General features: G+C 56.9%; 1 protein-coding gene across 3 annotated transcripts; it reads left to right on the top strand.

Moving 5' to 3' along the window:
* Positions 1 to 258: 258 nt before the first annotated feature.
* Positions 259 to 16,809, top strand: CA9 (carbonic anhydrase 9). 3 transcript variants are annotated; one of them, XM_040580575.1, is made up of 12 exons: positions 259 to 477; positions 7,989 to 8,018; positions 9,272 to 9,442; positions 11,648 to 11,790; positions 12,558 to 12,650; positions 12,932 to 12,998; positions 13,338 to 13,495; positions 13,638 to 13,779; positions 15,943 to 15,966; positions 16,118 to 16,147; positions 16,289 to 16,382; positions 16,524 to 16,808. In XM_040580575.1, the coding sequence occupies exons 1-12, from the start codon at positions 357 to 359 to the stop codon at positions 16,585 to 16,587; spliced, it is 1,137 nt and encodes a 378-aa protein (XP_040436509.1). In that variant the 5' UTR covers positions 259 to 356; the 3' UTR covers positions 16,588 to 16,808. The 3 variants fall into 3 exon arrangements, with proteins under 3 accessions (XP_040436509.1, XP_040436506.1, XP_040436507.1); XM_040580572.1 differs by lacking the exon at positions 259 to 477 and adding an exon at positions 4,909 to 5,050 and having other exon boundaries at positions 16,524 to 16,809; XM_040580573.1 differs by lacking the exons at positions 259 to 477; positions 15,943 to 15,966 and adding an exon at positions 4,909 to 5,050 and having other exon boundaries at positions 16,524 to 16,809.
* The last annotated feature ends 467 nt before the right edge of the window (positions 16,810 to 17,276 follow it).

Raw genomic sequence — 17,276 nt, forward strand, 5'->3', positions numbered from 1 at the left:
CCCACCACTGAGGGGGTCCTTCACCCACTGCTGCGGAGAGGGGACACCCACTGAGGTGTCCGAGGAACCGACAGGGCTCCCCCGCCCGCCTTGCAGGGGCTCCAGGCTTGTGCCGGCGGGGGGTGGGGTAGGGGGAGCCCCCGGGCTGTTACCGGTTCGAGTCCCGGCTCCGGTGGATCACCTGGCCGGGCCGGGCAGCGCGGCGGCAGACTTTGCCTCCAGCCTCTATAAAAGGTAACGGCGGCGTGCGTGAGTCAGAGCCGCCGCCTCCTCCCCGCCCGCTCTCACGTACGCGGGGCCGGGCGGGCAGGCACGGAGCCGCCGCCGGCCGTCCCGCACCCGCGCACTTGCTGGAGATGAGCCGCACCGCGCTGCGGGTCTGCCTCCTGCTCCTGGCCGCCCTGGGCCGCGCCGGCAGCGAGCACGACCAGGACCAGGAGCACGGCGACGAAGACGTTCCGCACTCCTCGGAGAAAGGTGAGCAGGGGGTCCCCCCGTGCGCGCGGCGCCCCGATGCATGGGGCACTCCGCTGCTGGGTTTGGGGTCCCCTGAGCACGGAGCGCCCTGATGCACGGTGCACCCCGGTGCTGGGCTTGGGGTCCCTGGCGCCTGGGCACCCTGATGCATGGAGCACCCCAATACTGAGTTTGGGGTGCCTGATGCATACGGTGCCCTAATGCGTGGGGTTCCCCCTTGCTGAGTTTGCGATCCTTGATGTGTAAGGCACCCCAGTGTATGGGGTGCTGGATTTGGGATGCCTAATGCTTTGGGGGGGTCCCAATGCTGGGGAACTCGCCCCTGCCTTGCTTTGGGGGGGCTGCTGTACCTCCTGCTGCGCCCCTGTTAGGGGCTCAGGTATACCTCAGCGTGGGGTACCCCTGTGGGGCTGTGCCCCGCCAGCATTGCCCAGCTGCAGGAGCTGCCCCCCCCCTCCAACACGTCACTGCCTTTGTCCCTGCTCCCGCCAACTCTAGTGCAGCCCAACCCCTGCCCAGGGGCTGGGGGCTCCCACCTTGTGTGCAGTCTTTTCCTCCCACTAAGTCCTTTTTCCATCAGATTAGGGGGCTCACGGCAGCTAGTATGAAGGCAGCCAGGGCTGTGCAGCAATTAGTGCCTTGCTGGGACTGCACGGAGTGTCCAGTCCCAGACCCCGGCGTGGTGGGATGGTGACCAGTCCCCTTTGTCCTGCAGCATGGCTTCTCCCCAGCAGGGCCCCCTGTGCCTGGCCCTGCATCCACATTGACCCCCCCCCCGCAGCCCAATGAGGATGGGGTCTGGTCCTGCTTCAGAGTTGGGGAGGGGTGGGGGTTGTCAGGCCCATGGCTGATGGCGGGGAATGGGGAAGTGCCTGAACTCAGGGCTGGGTGGTGGTGTGTGCCGCACCTCCCCCGCCCCCCCCCCCGCCCCCCCCCCAAGAGCTGTGGGGTCTTTGAGATTTCAGGGTCACTATTTTGGGGTAAAAGTTCTGGGTCTTTGGTGTTGGTCCGTTTTCTGACGGGAGGCTGTGGCACTGCCAGTGCCTAGCAGGGATGTTGGGGCAGTGCCATGCATTTGCTTGTGTGGGGCTGAGCACTGCGGTGGGTTGTCCCTGTCCCTGGCAATGCTGTTCATCCCAGCTTTGCCCATAGGTTTGTTTCTCAGGCTCAGCATCATAGCATGTCCTTGGTTTTGCCTCTGGTAGGATCTGCCCTGACCTGTGCTAGAACAGCTGCCCTGTGGTACAGACCAGCAATTGTTTGGTGCCAGGAGCCGCTTTTGTTATTGCAATGAATCACATTTCTTACCAGAGCTGCTCTTGCTGGGCTGAGCACTGGACAGAGATGGGGATGTAGATGGTCCTTGCCACAGAGATGAAGTAACCCAGGCCACACGGTGGGAGGGTGTCAGGCATACAGCATACCAGTGTGGTGTGCTGGCAGCAAGCGTTTGGGCACTGCGAGGGGTTTGGTGTGAGTGGGTGAGGAGACTGGGATGAAGATGGGAAAAGGAGGTGAGGGGTGGGAGGTGGCAAGGAGGTAGGTAGGGAACGGGCAGCCTGGCCCATGCTGTACTGGTGTTAGAGGCTGCAGATCTGGCTGGAGTCCCATGAGGGAGCAGGTCTCGGCTGGCATGCACCAAGGCTTCTGCCAGGCACTTGAAGCTGCGTGTCTCAGCACCGCTGCCGGCTGATGTGCTGGTTCCCTTTTCCTCGAGGCTTGCGCATGAGGTAGGGCTGGTGGCCCTCCAGCCCTGGGCACTCAGCACAAGCTGGGGCATTGTCGCTGAGGCTTTGCATGGGGTTGCTCTCTGAGGACCCTCTGGCTTGCCCAGAGACCCAATTCCTGTGTTACTTTTTTCCAAGGACAGCCACAATGTTCCCACAACAGCTTGTTTCCTCTCTCCCTCCTATTCAAACCTGTCCTGCTCCCCATGTCCTCTTCTTGTTCATTTCCCAATGCCCTTTTCCTCCAGCTGAGCCCATTTCTCTTGCTTGATACCACCAGCTCCAAGCACTGATCTGTCCTCTGGGATTTCCCCATTTTTATCCCTTCTGCTGGGATGGCACTTTCTCTACAGTGCTCTGCAACTGTTTCCTCTTTCCCTTAGCACTTGCTTGGGCAGTTCAGTTCAGAGGGAGCAGGAATGTGCCCTCGATAAAGCCTGCCTTATGCCTTCCTCTGCCCAAACCCTTGCCCCTCTTGGGGAGAGCTGGCCCAGTCTTGGGCCCCACAGCCAGAGCAGTCCTCACCCAGGAGCACAAAGAACAATTCCTGTGGCGACTTGTGTCACCAGTGGCAGATTAAAGGCTGATCCCAAAGGCTTGCAATGGGTCATAGTTTATAAACACAAAGGGGTTTTAATGCAGCTGGGCTTGGGAGGGATCAGTGCCCCCGTGAGCAAAGCATGAGGTGGTTGTCCTGGGCTGAAAGGACATGGGTGCTGCAGAAGGTGTCTGGATGGATCGAGAAACCAGGGCTGTGCTGGAAGAGGTATGGCTGGGATGGCACAGTCTTCCCACAGAGAGGCTGGTCATAAGGCTTGGTAGAAAGATGCTTGGGTTGTGCACCCTGCCGCCCAGACTCCACGCCTGTGCTGTGCTTGGCACAGACTGGCCTGGGGAGCCGGCTGTGGGCAGTGTGAGCACAGTGGCACAGCCTGGATACTGTGATGAAGTTATTGCTTTCAAGCAATGTGGTGCTTGGATGTGTTTTGTGGGCTGGGATGTGGCTGCTGTGCCTGGTCCCTGCTTTGGGACCTGCGCTCTGTGCATTTCTGCCTGTGCCGGTAACTCCTGGCTTACTGAGCATCCTGATTTCCCTCTCATCTGGGCTATGAGCTCCACTGGTCCCCACAGCCTGGGACTGGAGCAGACAGGGGCTTCTTCCTTAGGGGCACAGCAAGATGGTCTTGCCCTGGCTTCCCCTGTGAACTGGCCTCATCCCACAGAGCTCTGAGCTGGGTCTGGCCCAGGGCTAGGTCCCAGCAGAGACAGGAGGCTCTGGCAGGATCCCAGTGCTCCCTGTGGCTGAGCCCAGGGCATCGTGTGCCCAACCGATGAGTGACCAGGATGTCCGAGCCCACTGCCCTGCCCACCACATACTAGCCATCCAATTTCTGCTGGAGTTCACAGAATCACATTACTTCCTAGTAGATCAGCAATACATTGTATTCTGCTGTTTGGCCCTATTCTACCCTACAATTCTCCAGTAAAAAACCCATCATTTCAGTTAAATGCACCAAGTTTATATTCACATATATTCACCTGTACCTCCTGATTGCCCTTTGGAACCTACAATATATTGCAACAGTGCTAGATATTCTGAAACATTTTTTGTAAAGATTTCAAGGCAAGCAGGCAGCACCGATGGCCACATCGCTGCCAGGCAGCATGAACATCCACGCTGTAAACAGCACATGTGTTTCAGTGTTGTCAGGTGCCCTGCAGCAGCTTCAGGCTGTGTACTCCCTAAAATGTGAAAAGCTGAGGATGGAGGGGGCAGACACACAGGGCAGATCCTTTGGTCTCCCTCATTGCCTGGTTCTGCTGAGGGGTGCCTCTTGCTCTGTGCAAATGATCCTGAGTCCCTCAGATCCGTGGTCCATCCCTGTGTCCCTGTGGTGAGGTCTCCTGGGAGCAGTTTGCTGTATCGGTATCTTTCCTATGAGGGATTAGCAGCAGCCCACGGTTGTGCTGGCTCCTCACCCTGCCAAGAGCTGCCTCTACCCTTCCTCCCAGGCTGCAGGACATGCCGAGGAGCACGCTGGTAATGGCAGCATCTGCCTGAACTCGGCAGGAAAGTGTTGTTGGATGGTGTTGTATGTCAAGGAGGGAAGGGAGCTGGCGCTTGCGGCAGCGCCAGAATCCCAAAATGGGAGGGCCGAGGAGGGAGCAACAGGGGGAGAAGGCACGAAGGGGGGAGTGAGTCAAAGAGGGAAACTCGGCTGGATCGCAGGCTGCTGGGGGAAGGGGGGCGGCGGCGGCCAGCGCTCAGCTGGACCCGGGGGGCTCTGGTGGCTTGAGCACAGAGACTTTCTTGCCCGCAAGGGCAGGCAGCTCCTGTTGGTTCCCTGCAACATTTTCCTGCTGGGACCCCTGAAACGAGTCCTCTTCTTGCACGTTTTCTCCCAGTGGGCTTATCACAGCAGCAAGGCTGTTTTCTCCCCATTTTTGGAAGCGCTTTGCAGTCTTTGATGAGGCCGTGGGTGCTCAGAGGTATAGGTCAGGGCGTGCAAAGAGCTGTGGCACCCACTGCCGAGGTGCGGCCACGTCTGTTGTGGGGAGCGGCAGGAGTTCAGCAGAGGGGAGACCTGGCACCGCGCAGCTTTCCGAAGGAGAAGACGTGCTCCGGCGGGGAGTGTGGGTGGCAGCCTGAAATTATGCAAATCAACATTTGGGCAGGGCAGTGGGTTAATGATCGTGGCAGAGGGCTGCGGGATTGCGAATGCCCCCCTGTGGAAGGGAGCGGAGTATCGCAGAGCTCCTGCGAGGCACGCCGAGACGGGGCAGGTGCCGGGAGCCAGACCCAGTGCCGGGGCTGGGCTCGCCGCGGTGCTCCCTTACTGAGCCTGGTGCGTTGACAAGGGCGACCAACCCTGGACAGCTGGGCTTGTGAGGTGCCTTGCCCGAGTGGGTGGCCCGGCTGTGCCGTAGCTGCACCCAGATCCACGGGATGGGGAAACACACTCTGGTGGGTTCAGTGCTCGGGGGTCCTCATGGCTTCGCTGCCAAGAGACCCCGGGGAAGCCTGTTCTGTTGGGATGGATAGGACTGATTGCTGGCTGCAGCTGCAGCCCTCGGGGTGTTCAGAGGCGCTGAGCTGAGCTGTCCGGAAGGCTCTGAGGAGGGTCCGGAGCCCCCTTGGCTGTGGGAACGGATGGGCGTGGGGGGACGTGGGAGCCTGGGGTGGGTGGCACAGCGCTGACAAAGCAGGGCAGGTGCCAGCACAGTGCTGTTGCTCAATCTGCAACATGATGTTTGAGTTGCTCTCTGTCGAGGCAGAGTCCCTGGAGGTGAGCGGAAAGCAGGGTGCTGGGGTGGGGTGGGGTGGGGGCATGCCAGTTGAGGCATGCGCAGCAAGCCACGGCACTGCCTGCCAACCCCGGGCTGCTGTGCTTTACCTGTGCCAGGACCGTCCCAGTGCAAGTGCCCCTTGGGGGATGCTCCCCATGTTGATAGGCTCCCCCCTGCTGCAGGAGGGGAATCCCACCCAGGAGGCAGCAAATGTGGCTTTTGTGGGCAAGCCTTGACCGCCTTATGCAGGTAGTGCCAGGCGGGGCAGGAGAAGGGGGACAGGGTAGGGGGAAGATACGGGATATTTCCAGAAGAGGGTTAGTGTGCTCTGGATTTTGGTGCATAATCAGTGTCGGGAGAGCAGGTAACCTTTGTGTGGGCAGGATGAATCTCAGCTTTCTGCAGCACAGCTGGTTGCATCCCAGGGCAGTGCCATGCAAGCAGGCATGGAGAGGGCACTACAGCCTGTCTCAGGGCACATGTGTTTCTCCCTGATGCAGGCAGCCATAGCTTGCCCAGCCCTCTGCTTGCTGCCCCTTCTTCATGTGCCTTTGGGAGTACCCCATGCCTGGGCAAGTAACTTCAGAGAATCGCTTCAGAGCATCAGCAGTGTTGCAGAGATGAATCACTGGCAATACTGAAGGGAGCCCCAAGGGTTGTCGCCATCTCTTCAGCTCCCAGAGCCCCTAAGCATATTCCAGCCCTTCCCAGCCCTGTTTTGCCATGGCAGTCTGCTCTCCAGGACAGCAGCTGCGCCAAAGGCCCCCAGCAGCGCTCATGCCTGGATCCTCACTGAGTGGAGGGCAGGATCCCGCTGGGCTTGGGGCCTTGAACAGGACATCTGGGCCTGGGAAAGTGTGCCTTTTCCTTTCTCACCCCTGAGCTGGAATCTGCTCCTATTAATAGCAAATGGCTGTCAATAGCTGTTGTCAGCGGCAGGGATGGGGACTGGAGCAGCGCCTGCTGAGCCCCTCCTGTGTCCTGGGCAGGCAGGCTGGCAGTTGTTTGGCCCTGCCAAGGGACAGAGGTGGTATTGGGGTGGACTGCCCATGCTAAATGCTATTCCATGTCCTTGCACCTTGGGGAGGTAATGGAAGTGGCTGTAGATGCTGCCCCTTGCTGCTGGGTGCATGCACCCCATCACCCCACACCTGTTCCAAGTTGGCATCCTCTGCTCTGTGGGGTTAGATGTGCCAACAGCTTGTCTGTAATGACGAGCATGTGGGTAAGGGCAAGCTAGAGGAAGAGTCCATGAATTGCCGTTGTGCCAGTCCTGGCAAGGTCATATCCTTATGGGCCATGTCCCTCTGCTTGGGGCAAATCCAGGCCCCACATCCCTTTGCCTGGAGCTGGTTGCATGCAGAAGGGCTGGTGGCAGCCAAGGTGTTTGGTCGGAGGCATCTGAAGAGAGGCTCTGGGACACCTCTAAGGCCAGCTCCAGTGACATGCCAGGAGCCCAGGCTTTGCTGGCAGCTCTAGAGGACAGTGATGGTGCAAGGGCCAGTGTGCAGGTTGCTCATACCTTCAGGACCTGCCCCAGGAGGGCTTTGCTCCTTCTGCCTCTGCACACTGGGGATACCCCTAGCTGTGAGAGGCTCAGGACACACCAGGGCACATCCTACCCTGCCATGGGCCACTGTGTGCCCCATGGGTGACACAGGACGTGCAGGGGTCCTGGCACAGGCTTCTCCATTCTCCCTCCTGCTTTTCCTAAGGAAAGGCTTTGCACATGGCAGCACCCTTACACAGCCCTGCATGGGTGGTCGGGTGAGCTGGGGCAGGGGTCTGCCAGGACGGGAGCTGGGTGTTTGGGCTGTCATATTTTCCTGTAGCAGTCTGCCACCATGGTAGGGGCACTTGCTAATGGGGAAGACAAGATTTTTGGTGCTCGTCTGCCTCCTCTGCTGTGAGTCCCAGGACTGCTTTCCCCAATGGGAGGAGGGTGCATGCACAGTGCAATGCAGCTTGCTGCCCAAACTGCTCCTGGTGTGGGAGCTGCTCTTCCCCATGTCCCCTCCAGCACTTCAGGATGGTAGGAGGGCCACCAGGACAGGTGCTTCTCTGGCTGCTCTTGCTTACAGAGCCTGAACAGGTAAGCTGCAGGCCTTCCTCGTTATGTGGTTTGTCTTGGGACAGTGGGAAGTCTTGGCGGCTCCAGAGTAGCTGCAAGACCGCTGGTACACTGCTCAGTGACAGAAGCCAGTATCTCCGATTTTTCCATTATAAGGATGATAAAGTGTCAAGCCCTGGGGTTTTTGCTTTGGCTAGCAACTGCAGGAGACCTGGTTTTGCTCAGAGGCGGCGGTGCCCTCTGGGAGCATCCCCCTCACTTTGTGGAAGCACAAAGGCAGGGAGGAGGACTGAAGGCAGTGGGAGCCCAGAGACCTGCTGCCAAGGCTGGGAGCGCTGCCTGGCAGAGGTGTGTTTGCTGCCAACCTTTCCCTTCCATTCATGTGTTTTTTTTCTCTCTCTCTCTTCCCCCTGCTCCTTCTCAAGGTCCTGGCCACAGTCACTGGAGCTATGAAGGTAAATACCCTGCAGTTACTCCTGCTTTTTTCCTACCACCCAGCAGAGCCTGGGCCTGAGCCAGCTGTGGTTAATGATTACAGGGCTCCTGTGCGCACTGCACAGCTCACGCTTCCCTCCTGCCTGACCCTAATGCTTCAGCAGTGCCCAAACCTGGGCACGGATGGCCTGAAGAGCCAGGGGTTGCTCTGATTTGAGTAGAAAGCAGTGCCCTGCTGAGGGTGTCCCCAGCCCCTTGGGTGTGGGGGATTGCCCCCTGGGGCAGGGCTCCTCCCTGAGCAGGAGTCCCCTGAACCTGTGCCAAGCAGAGAAGCAGGCTGGGCTTTCCAGGCTGGACTTGCAGCCCGTGCTGGGACTTCGACCTGCCCAGGGATTACCTTATGTCCTCACCTCTGTCCTCTGTCACCCTCCCTCCCCATCCTGCCTGGCCCTGCCCTCCCATCATGGTTTGGGGGGCTTCTCCACAGCACCTGTGATAGGCATCACTGCAGTGCTAGCACAAACGCAGCCCTTCCTGCTGTGGTGCTGGGCCTGGCCCCAGCACCATCACTGCTCAGGACCAGGGGCTGCCTTGGACCTGCTAATTCCCAGTTCCATCTTTATGGGGGTCCTGCAAGGGGCTGGGCTGGGGATGAGCGTGGGTTTGCACTGACCCAAGATGTACTAGAAGCAGCCCACGGCAGTAGAAGGGGAGGTTTCTAGGGTGTTATCTCAGCTATGGATCTGGGGAAAGGTGGCAGTTTAAGCAGCCACCCCAGCCACGTGAGCTGTCCCTTCGCAGGGCTGTACTGATGCAATTGGCAGCCAGGAACCCTCCAGACCTGTGGCTGTGGGCTCATGATCCCAGCAGCACCGTGGTCCCTCACCCAAGTACCAGGGCAGGCAGAGTGGTGGGTCAATACCTGCCAGAGGCCAGGCTGTGCAAGTTTATGAAGAGCTGCAGAGCAGCAGCTCCTCACCTCAGCTTGCCAACTCCACTTGTAAATGATCTTCTTGCACTCTTCCCAAACACCCCAAAAATAGACCTCCCTGGCAGCTCACCACACTCTAAGACCTTTCCTGATACAGCTGCATGCAGTCACATGGTGGCACAGAGCTGCTCCCAAGCTAACTTGATGGAAACTAAATTCACATGTGTGGCTTATTGCCTGTCCAGTGCATGTCCCTTTCCCTACCACCTACCAGACTCCCTTCTGGTGGGCTACTTACCCAGGAGGCCTCACTGGCACTCCCTCCCTTCCTCCTCATACCAGACCGGGAGCACTGGGGTGTGGGCTACCCAGATTGCGCAGGCACCATGCAGTCACCCATCAACATTGACACGGCCAAGACCATCTTCAGCCCTCAGCTGCGGCCAATCCAGCTCTCTGGCTACAGCCTGCCCGCCAGCGAGAAGCTCAAGCTGAGGAACAACGGGCACACAGGTGAGTGCAAAGGCAGAGGTGGTGGCTGGAGCACAAGCAGAGCCTGCCCAGCTTCTCCTGGCAGGACCAAGCTTCTCTGACAGCCTTTCCCTGGGCTCTGGGAAGGGGATTCTCTTGCAGGCTGCCACCACGTTGCCTTCAATGCCAAAATGGAAGCATCAGGCTGCTGAGTCTTTACAGGTCCATGCACTTTCCTGGCTGGAGGGCAGAAACAAGGAGATGGAGAATTCGCCACTCACTGCCTTTGGAGCTGGCTCCAGTAATTTGTTAAAACCCGTGTTTCCTTTGAAAATGTGTCTCTGATATTTCTGATGTGGGTTTGCAGCCACTGGTTCCTCCTCTGCATTTCACTTTCAAAGGACTAGTCAGTCTCTGGTGTGACTTAACCTTTAAGGTACCTACCTCTCAGTCTTTTAGGACACAATTTTGGCCAGCTTCTTCAAGTCTGTGCTTTAGGATGCTATCTCAAGATCTTAAGAAATTTTTAGAGGTCTTTTGTTTCTCTTCTCCAATTTTAGAACGTATTTTGGAAAGTCTGGACGCAACATATTCATGTTATTTTAGTTTCAGTCTCACCATGCCAACTATGGAGGAAAAACACAACTCCTTCCTGCTCATCACCCCACAGCTGGGGATGGTGGGTCCTGGCTGCTACCAGCTTTTTCTGGCAGCAGGCTGAGTTTTTAGCGCATGCTGGTGTCTGCCAGTCCCCAGCCTAAGAAAAAGAGGCAGAGAAAGGGACTTAAAAACCCACTGATGGTGTGATAAGGCACCTCCTTGCCCTGGTAGCTAGCAAGATGGAGCTGACCTGTGTATACAGCAAACTCAACAGGTCAGACTCGCTGTGCATGGTCAGATCAGCCGCACAGTGCATGCACAGAGCTTTATATTATGGCCTCTTGCCCTAGCATGCCTGCAGAGTTAAACTAGTTGAGCTCAGTAGCTGCTATTTTAGACACCCTGGCATCTGGTGTTGCTTGGTGTTTAGAAAAGCAGTCAGTGCTTTTTCATTTGGGTAGGAGGGGGGAAGCAGTTTCTCACATGCTTGTTAGATGCCTTTTTTTTATTCTGCCAACTACTGGTCTGCTTGATGAAAAGCCATAAATAAATAAAAAGTTGCAAGTCCAGTAAGATATTTGTACAGGTACTCCTTTTTGTAATATGAAGTGTATGCTGTGTAAGCTTTTTCAGGAGCCTGAAAGTGACTCAGGTAGCTGACAGAAGGAATGAGGTGATTTAGATATACAAAAGAAGTGTAAAAGCAGATAAATTCCCAGGGAGCAGTCTCCCACTTCCCTTGTTTGAGTTTTGTATCTCTGAACCCGGTGGCAGGGAACACAGGAGAGGACAAATGACTCATCACAGCCCTGTTATGTGGTTAATCCTGAATCTGTGCCCTAGCTTGGTGATGTGACTATGGGACACTTCACCTATAAAGAAGGAGGAAGAAAAAGAGTCAATATGAAAAATGAGGAAAAGGTGCTCAGAAAGATAGGACAACCTTTCTCAGGGTCCAGGGATGCTCATGATATTTTTGCCACATGTCCAGGTAACTCAGCTTTTAGATTTGCCATACTGCTGCATGAATCCAAGCCAGCTGGCTACACCATGTTAAACAAGTATGTATTTACCATACCCAAAGAGGCAAAATTTTAGCTGTAAACGCTATCAAAAGATTTAACACTTCTGTGCCACCAGCTCCAGCGCTGTCAGACACTCACAGGCTGCTTTATTTGAAGGGTCCCAGCTCACCAAGCGCTGTAGCTCTCTCTGTCCAACTGCCTGGCTCTTGTAGGTGTCCTCCACTCTGCCAGTATCTTTCTCCATGAATTTTATCTATGATCACTTTATATTATTGTCACTGAATAAATTGTTGGATAACATTTGGCTTGGAGCTGGCCCCCAGAAGTCTCTGCAGAGGAGCTCTTCACTTTCCGGCATTTTCTTAGTAGCTTTTTCTGAAGTTGATGTAGTTACTGGAGTGTCCTACAACCTGAAGTCGAAAGTTGTACCATGCTGCATTGGCACAGCTCTGAGTATTGACTTGTCCCTAGCCTCTTGAAAGATGGAAGGCAAGTTTGTTCATTGTGACCAATGTCCAGAAGCCCAGGGTGACTCTTTCCCTTGAGATGTCTCCTCTGCATACCTGTGGGATGGACTGAGCTTTATGTTTTACCGGGTGACCTTTTCCTTCTGCCACTGCAGTTCTCCTTGAGCTGCCTGAGACACTGGCCATCACTGGTGGCTATGCCCAGCAGTACCGAGCCGTGCAACTGCACCTGCACTGGGGCTCCCCATCAGGACCTGGCTCAGAGCACACCGTCAACGGGCACCGCTTTGCTGCGGAGGTAAGGAGTCCTTGTGGCAGTGGATGCATCTTCTCCTGGTACTGTGCAGGGAAGGTGTTGGAGTGCTGTCTTGCTCATAGCCCATGGCCCTGTTGCCACTGGATGAATGCTGTAACCCCTGGCCCAGCTCCCTGCTCTCCGGGCAGCTTTGCAGCTTTGGTGCTGAGGCAGACACACTGCAGCCTGTGGTGCAGAGGCAAGGGGGACGACAACCCCCCATGACACTGTGCCTGCAGGTGGGCTCAGGCTGGCTGCGTGGGGCTTGGGCTGGCTGCGTGTAGGTGGCGCAACCTGTGCCCGTGCTGCAGCCCGACCCTGGGCTGATGGAGCAGGAGCTGTGGCAGACCCTGGGCTGGGGCAGCCAGCTCCCCAGGAGGCAGCGAGCAGCCTGCTTCAGGAGCTGCAGGGACTGTTTACCCTGTACACACTGTCCTCTTGCTCTGCCAGCTCCCATCTGGTTTTACCCCTCCTTCTCTAGCTGCAGTCCTCCAGCTGAGCCTGGCTCTGCAGTACGACCCCCCGGTATCTGGGGCAGGGTGCTGGTTTGCTGTCCCTGACCAGGGAAGTTGCTGTGGGCAGACCTTCACACTCGCTGCTCAGCAGCAGCACATTTTCTCAGTCCCACCAGCACATTCCCCTCCTCAGAGGGGTGGTCATCATGGGTGCGCGTCTCTCCTGGCCCTTGCTCTGGCAGGCTGGAGCCCTGTGGGGGTGAGCACCTCTCGGTGGTGCCCATCCTGCATCAAGATTGCATGTTTCCCTTCCAGATCCATGTGGTCCACTACAACACCAAGTATGACAGCGTTACGGAGGCAATGGTCTACCCAGATGGCCTGGCCGTACTGGGAGCCTTCCTGGAGGCGAGTCACATAGATGAGGCCTGGGCAAGAAGGGGTGGGAGCAGGGGGAGAGTGGGACCGGTGTGGGCAGTCAGGCACAGCTGTGGGGACTAGCAAAGGTGCAAATGCTCCTGGGGAGGGAGAGGGCGGTCCAAGGGCAGAGCAGCTCTGATGGGAGGAACGGGTCACCTGGATACGGTGCTTGTCACAGGGAGCAATACCTCCTGGCTGGCACTATCATCACTGGCTGGTCTCCGTTCGGCCCCTGCCCTTGTCATTACTCTGGTGTCTCTGTGTTGCAGGTTGGGCCAAGGGAGAACCCATACTATCAGGAAATACTTCAGCATCTGCACAAAATCCAAACAGAAGGTAAGGCCCTGTCCCACCTAGTACTTGTCTTGGGGGCTGCAGCCCAGCAGAGAAACCCGCCGCACAGCAGAGAGAGGCTGCAGCAGGCGTTTGCTGTGTGTCTGTGAGAAGGGGAGCGCTGCGCAGCTTGTACAGAAGCACCTCTCCAAGGTGTCGCCTGCTTGCATGTGCTTTCCCCTGCCTCCAGGGCAAACCCACCACTCTTTCTCCAGTGGCCTGGTGGCAACAGTGTGGACCCTGGCACATGCAGTGCTAGGTTGGCCATGATTTCTATGTTGGTCCTGCCTGTTGTTCTCCAAGGGGTTGCCCTGGTCTCACTCCAATGGTTTCTTCTCCCAGGCAAGGAAGTCTTGGTGCCCGGATTCAATATTGCAGGTCTGCTGCCTGCCAACATGAAATTCTACTTCCACTACAATGGCTCCCTGACCACCCCCCCCTGCTACCAGACAGTGAAGTGGACAGTCTTCAACCAGACCATGCAGCTCTCTCATAGCCAGGTCTGTCAGGGCGATGAGCTCCGTGCTGGGTCTTGCCCAGCCTCTCCCTGCAAACACGCACTGTCCATGCCAGTCCCCTGGGGCTTGCCTGCCTCCTGAAGGTGGGATGCACCCTGCTCCACTTACACTGTTCTCCTTCCAGATGTCAACGCTGGTGATGAACCTGAGAAATGATGATGGCAAACCTCTGCAGAACAATTACCGGCTGGTGCAGGACCTGCACAGGCGACAGGTGCTGGCAAGTTTCCAGACCACCCTCCTTTCACCAAAGCAGACACCTTCTGGTAAGGAGCCATGTGAGCATGCTCAGGCTGCACCCAGCCACAGGGATGCAGAGACAGGACGAGGGGCAGGAGTCAGGGCTTTGTGTCTCTTACAAAAATGCAGCATTTGCATGGGTTAGCCCAACCTGGCAGGGGACTTACACCAGCACTGGTCTTGGGGCCCTGCTGTCCCCCATTTTTGTGCTTCTGTCACCCTGCCTGGGGAAGACTTTTTAGGAACTATTTTATCCTTGGTCTTGTGGAAATAGCAGTAGTGGGACGAGGGGATGCATGGTCAAGGGCAAACAGCCAGGTCCTAACATCCTAGCTAGCCTCTTCATCCCCAAACGTAATAGCTGAATTCAGTAGGAGGTGCAGAGATACGGGCTTGCAGCAAGCACCCCACCACCAAACCCCACCTACGGGCAGGGCAGGAGACCCCTCCTGACTGCTGTGTGCCAGCAGGGCCAGGCAGCCATCCTGGCTGGGCACATGGACCCCTGCCTGCCTGAGGCACTGCTGTCTGCCCATCCTCAACACATCCTTGAGGACCTTTCTTGGATTGGTGGTTTCCAGCGATAAGTAGAAATTCCTGTCAATCCTCGGGTGTGACTATCGCTCTGCATCACTGAATTCTTGCCCATTGCTGCTCTCAGAGGTCACTGGGGGTTTTCTGTCCAACATCCTGTTCCTCTTCTGTTTTGATGGCATTTCCTACACCTTGTGTCAAGGTGACTAATAGAAACAGCACACAGGCTTGGTCCCAAGCCTTTGGGCAATGCCTCGCCTCAGTAACCACACACCGTGGTGCAAGGCACTTCCCTTCACCATCCCACCTTCAGCCAGCTTGCTAACGGCTGCAGGATTTTAATCACTGTGGTCTTCAGCCTGGCTAGCTGTTTCCCATGTGGCACCGCATCAAATGCTTCACTGAAGTCGGCAGAGATAAAATCTACCGCATTTTCTTTGTCTAGAATATCACTTATCAAAGAAGGATATCGGGTTAGGCTGGCATGCTCTATCTTTGGTAAACCTGTTAGGTACTTTATCATATTTTCCATTTACCTCCAAGCCTTTCTTTTACTACTTTCATGCAGAAGCTGTTCCAAAGCCTCCAGCCACCAATGCGGGGGTGAGGGGGGGGAGTTGCCCAGCTCACCTTGGTTTTTTTTCCTTTCCTTATTTGCTATTTCTATCCAACAACCCCCACTTTCACAAAGCCACAAAGCCCTTGTTCCTGGAGTGCCAGGACACTGTTCCAGTACTCCCGGATGAGGTTACTGGTCCCCCGCCTTACGTGCACAGGGTTGTCAGGCTTTTCTCCCCACCTCAGTGCTGATAACTGCCTGCTTTAGCCCTGCGGCCACTGAGCACCGAGATGGAGTGCCATGGGGTCATGCCTCGCTTTGCTTGCAGCCGCACCTCCTGCGCCCACACTTGTTGATCTTTCCCCAGTCACCCCTAGTTCAGGAGAACCGCTCCTGCCCCTGGCTGCTGGGTGAAGATGGGAGCAGCCTCCCTGCAGCAGCCGCGCAGCTGGATATGGCCCGCGATAGTGCCACCCTGCACGCGATACCTGAGCTGTGTACAGACGATAATGCAACTCTTTAAAAGCCATGCTGTCATGCTGAGCAAATATTTGCCTGGCACCGCTCCCACCCAGCATGTAGGGCCACCAAGCCATCTCATGTGGGGTGCCCTGCCAGCAGCAGCCAGCTGCCTCGCCGCAGGGAGCTGCTCACCATCTTGCCGCAGGCAACTGTCCCCACGGTCACTGCCCACTGGGCTCACCCCATGCCCCTCTCTGGGGTCTCCTGCGGGGTTTGGTGCAGTTGTGGCATGCTGCAGTGCTCAGCACCCTGCCTGCCTGCTCCTCAGGGAGTGGCAGGAGCCATGGAGTTTCTGGCTGGGCTCAGCAAGGTTTGTGCATGGACTGTGGTTCAGGGATCCTTCTTTTTTCCCCCTTCCATCAATGATTCTGGTGGGGTGTCAGGGCGAGGCTTCCTGCAGCACGATGCTGTGAGCTGCTGGAGATCCAGCAGACAGCTCTCCCTTGCCTGATCATGGGTGATGGGGAGCCTTGCAAGCAGCCCTGCTTTGGCAGTGCAGCTTGAAGCCCCGCAGCCTTGACACCTGCCTCCCCAAACACCTCGGGCAGCCTCCTGACTGAACTGTCTCTTCCAGGTAGCGACGCCTCAGAAGCAGCAGGTAGGTGAAGGGCTGGTCTGAAGGAGGGGAAGGTGTCTGGGAGGTGTACCTACCTGGGAAAGGGGGGTCCTGGCAGCTATGGTGGGTTTGCAGGGCTGCCCTAGCATCTGTGCAGCCAGCTCTCATCCTCTTGTCTTTGTCTCCTTTGCAGAAGGACACTCTGGCTCTTCATTTCATGCAGGTAAGTGTGTTCAGCTGAGGCTGCTGCCTTTGTGCCCCTTCTGCTTTTGGGCTACCAGCCTTTTCCAGTTTTGCCCCAGCTCCCTTGGCCACTAGCTGCAGGGACCATCCCCAGTGTAACGTGCCTGTGCTCGGATTACAGGGGATGTGCTGGCTGTGCTCTTTGGGGTGCTCTTTGCTGTCACGGCACTGGCATTCCTGCTGTACATCTACAAGCACCGCAGCCAGAACACACGGTGAGTGACGGGGAGCTGCAGGAGGTGGGAGCTGCAGGAGGTGGGAGCCCGGGGGTAGCATGGGTCTGGGGCATGAGAAGGAGGGGTTAAGGGTGGTCTCCCGTGCCTGCTCTAACACTCCCCACCTTGCTCCCCCACCAGGATGGATTCGCCCACCAAATCCAAGGTCATCTACACAGCAGCCTCCACTGAGAACACCGCGTGAGCCTCGCACCCCTGTGGTGGTCCCAACCCCACCAGTTCAGCCTGCCACCCCACATCCCCTCACTCTTGCCTGGGTCGAGGGAGGGCCAGCACTCCGGCATCACCTCAGCTGCATCGGCTGCCCACAAGGACTGTCTGGCTGGGGCAGCACCTTGCCCCAGCAGATATTTTTGTTATAAAAAAAGGTAAAAAACATACCAAAAAAAAAAGTAAAAGCCTCCCATGATCCTAGCCCTGTCCACTGTCCTTGTGCGCAGCTGTGGGGCAGAAAAGGACACCAGTGGAGCTGGACCCACAGCAGAGAGGGGTGCGCAGGGACCCCTTCCTGAGCAGCAGAGCTCCAGCAGAGACAGCATCAGCCTCAGTGCCCTGGGCAGAGCTCCAGAGAAAGCAACGCAGGGCTCCTTGCACAGCCTGGCCCTGCCCTCCATCGCTCTGGGACTTCTTCCTCCTCTTATTTGTGCAAAGTATTGGAAAAACATAGCCATGGCTTGGTAGGGCTGGAGAAAGGCAGAGCTGAAGGTGACAGAACCACCACTTCCTCACTGGCCAACCCCCACCCAGCACAGCTCCAGCTCTACCACAGCTGGAGTGATCCCAGATTCATGGCTGTCTCCCACCTTTCCTGGTGGCTCCAGTGCAGCTGGAGCCAAGCCTCAGGGAGCTCTACAGCCATGGCAAAATCAAGAG

This window comes from Falco naumanni, chromosome Z (assembly GCF_017639655.2).
Source record: "Falco naumanni isolate bFalNau1 chromosome Z, bFalNau1.pat, whole genome shotgun sequence".
NCBI classification, from domain to species: domain Eukaryota; kingdom Metazoa; phylum Chordata; class Aves; order Falconiformes; family Falconidae; genus Falco; species Falco naumanni.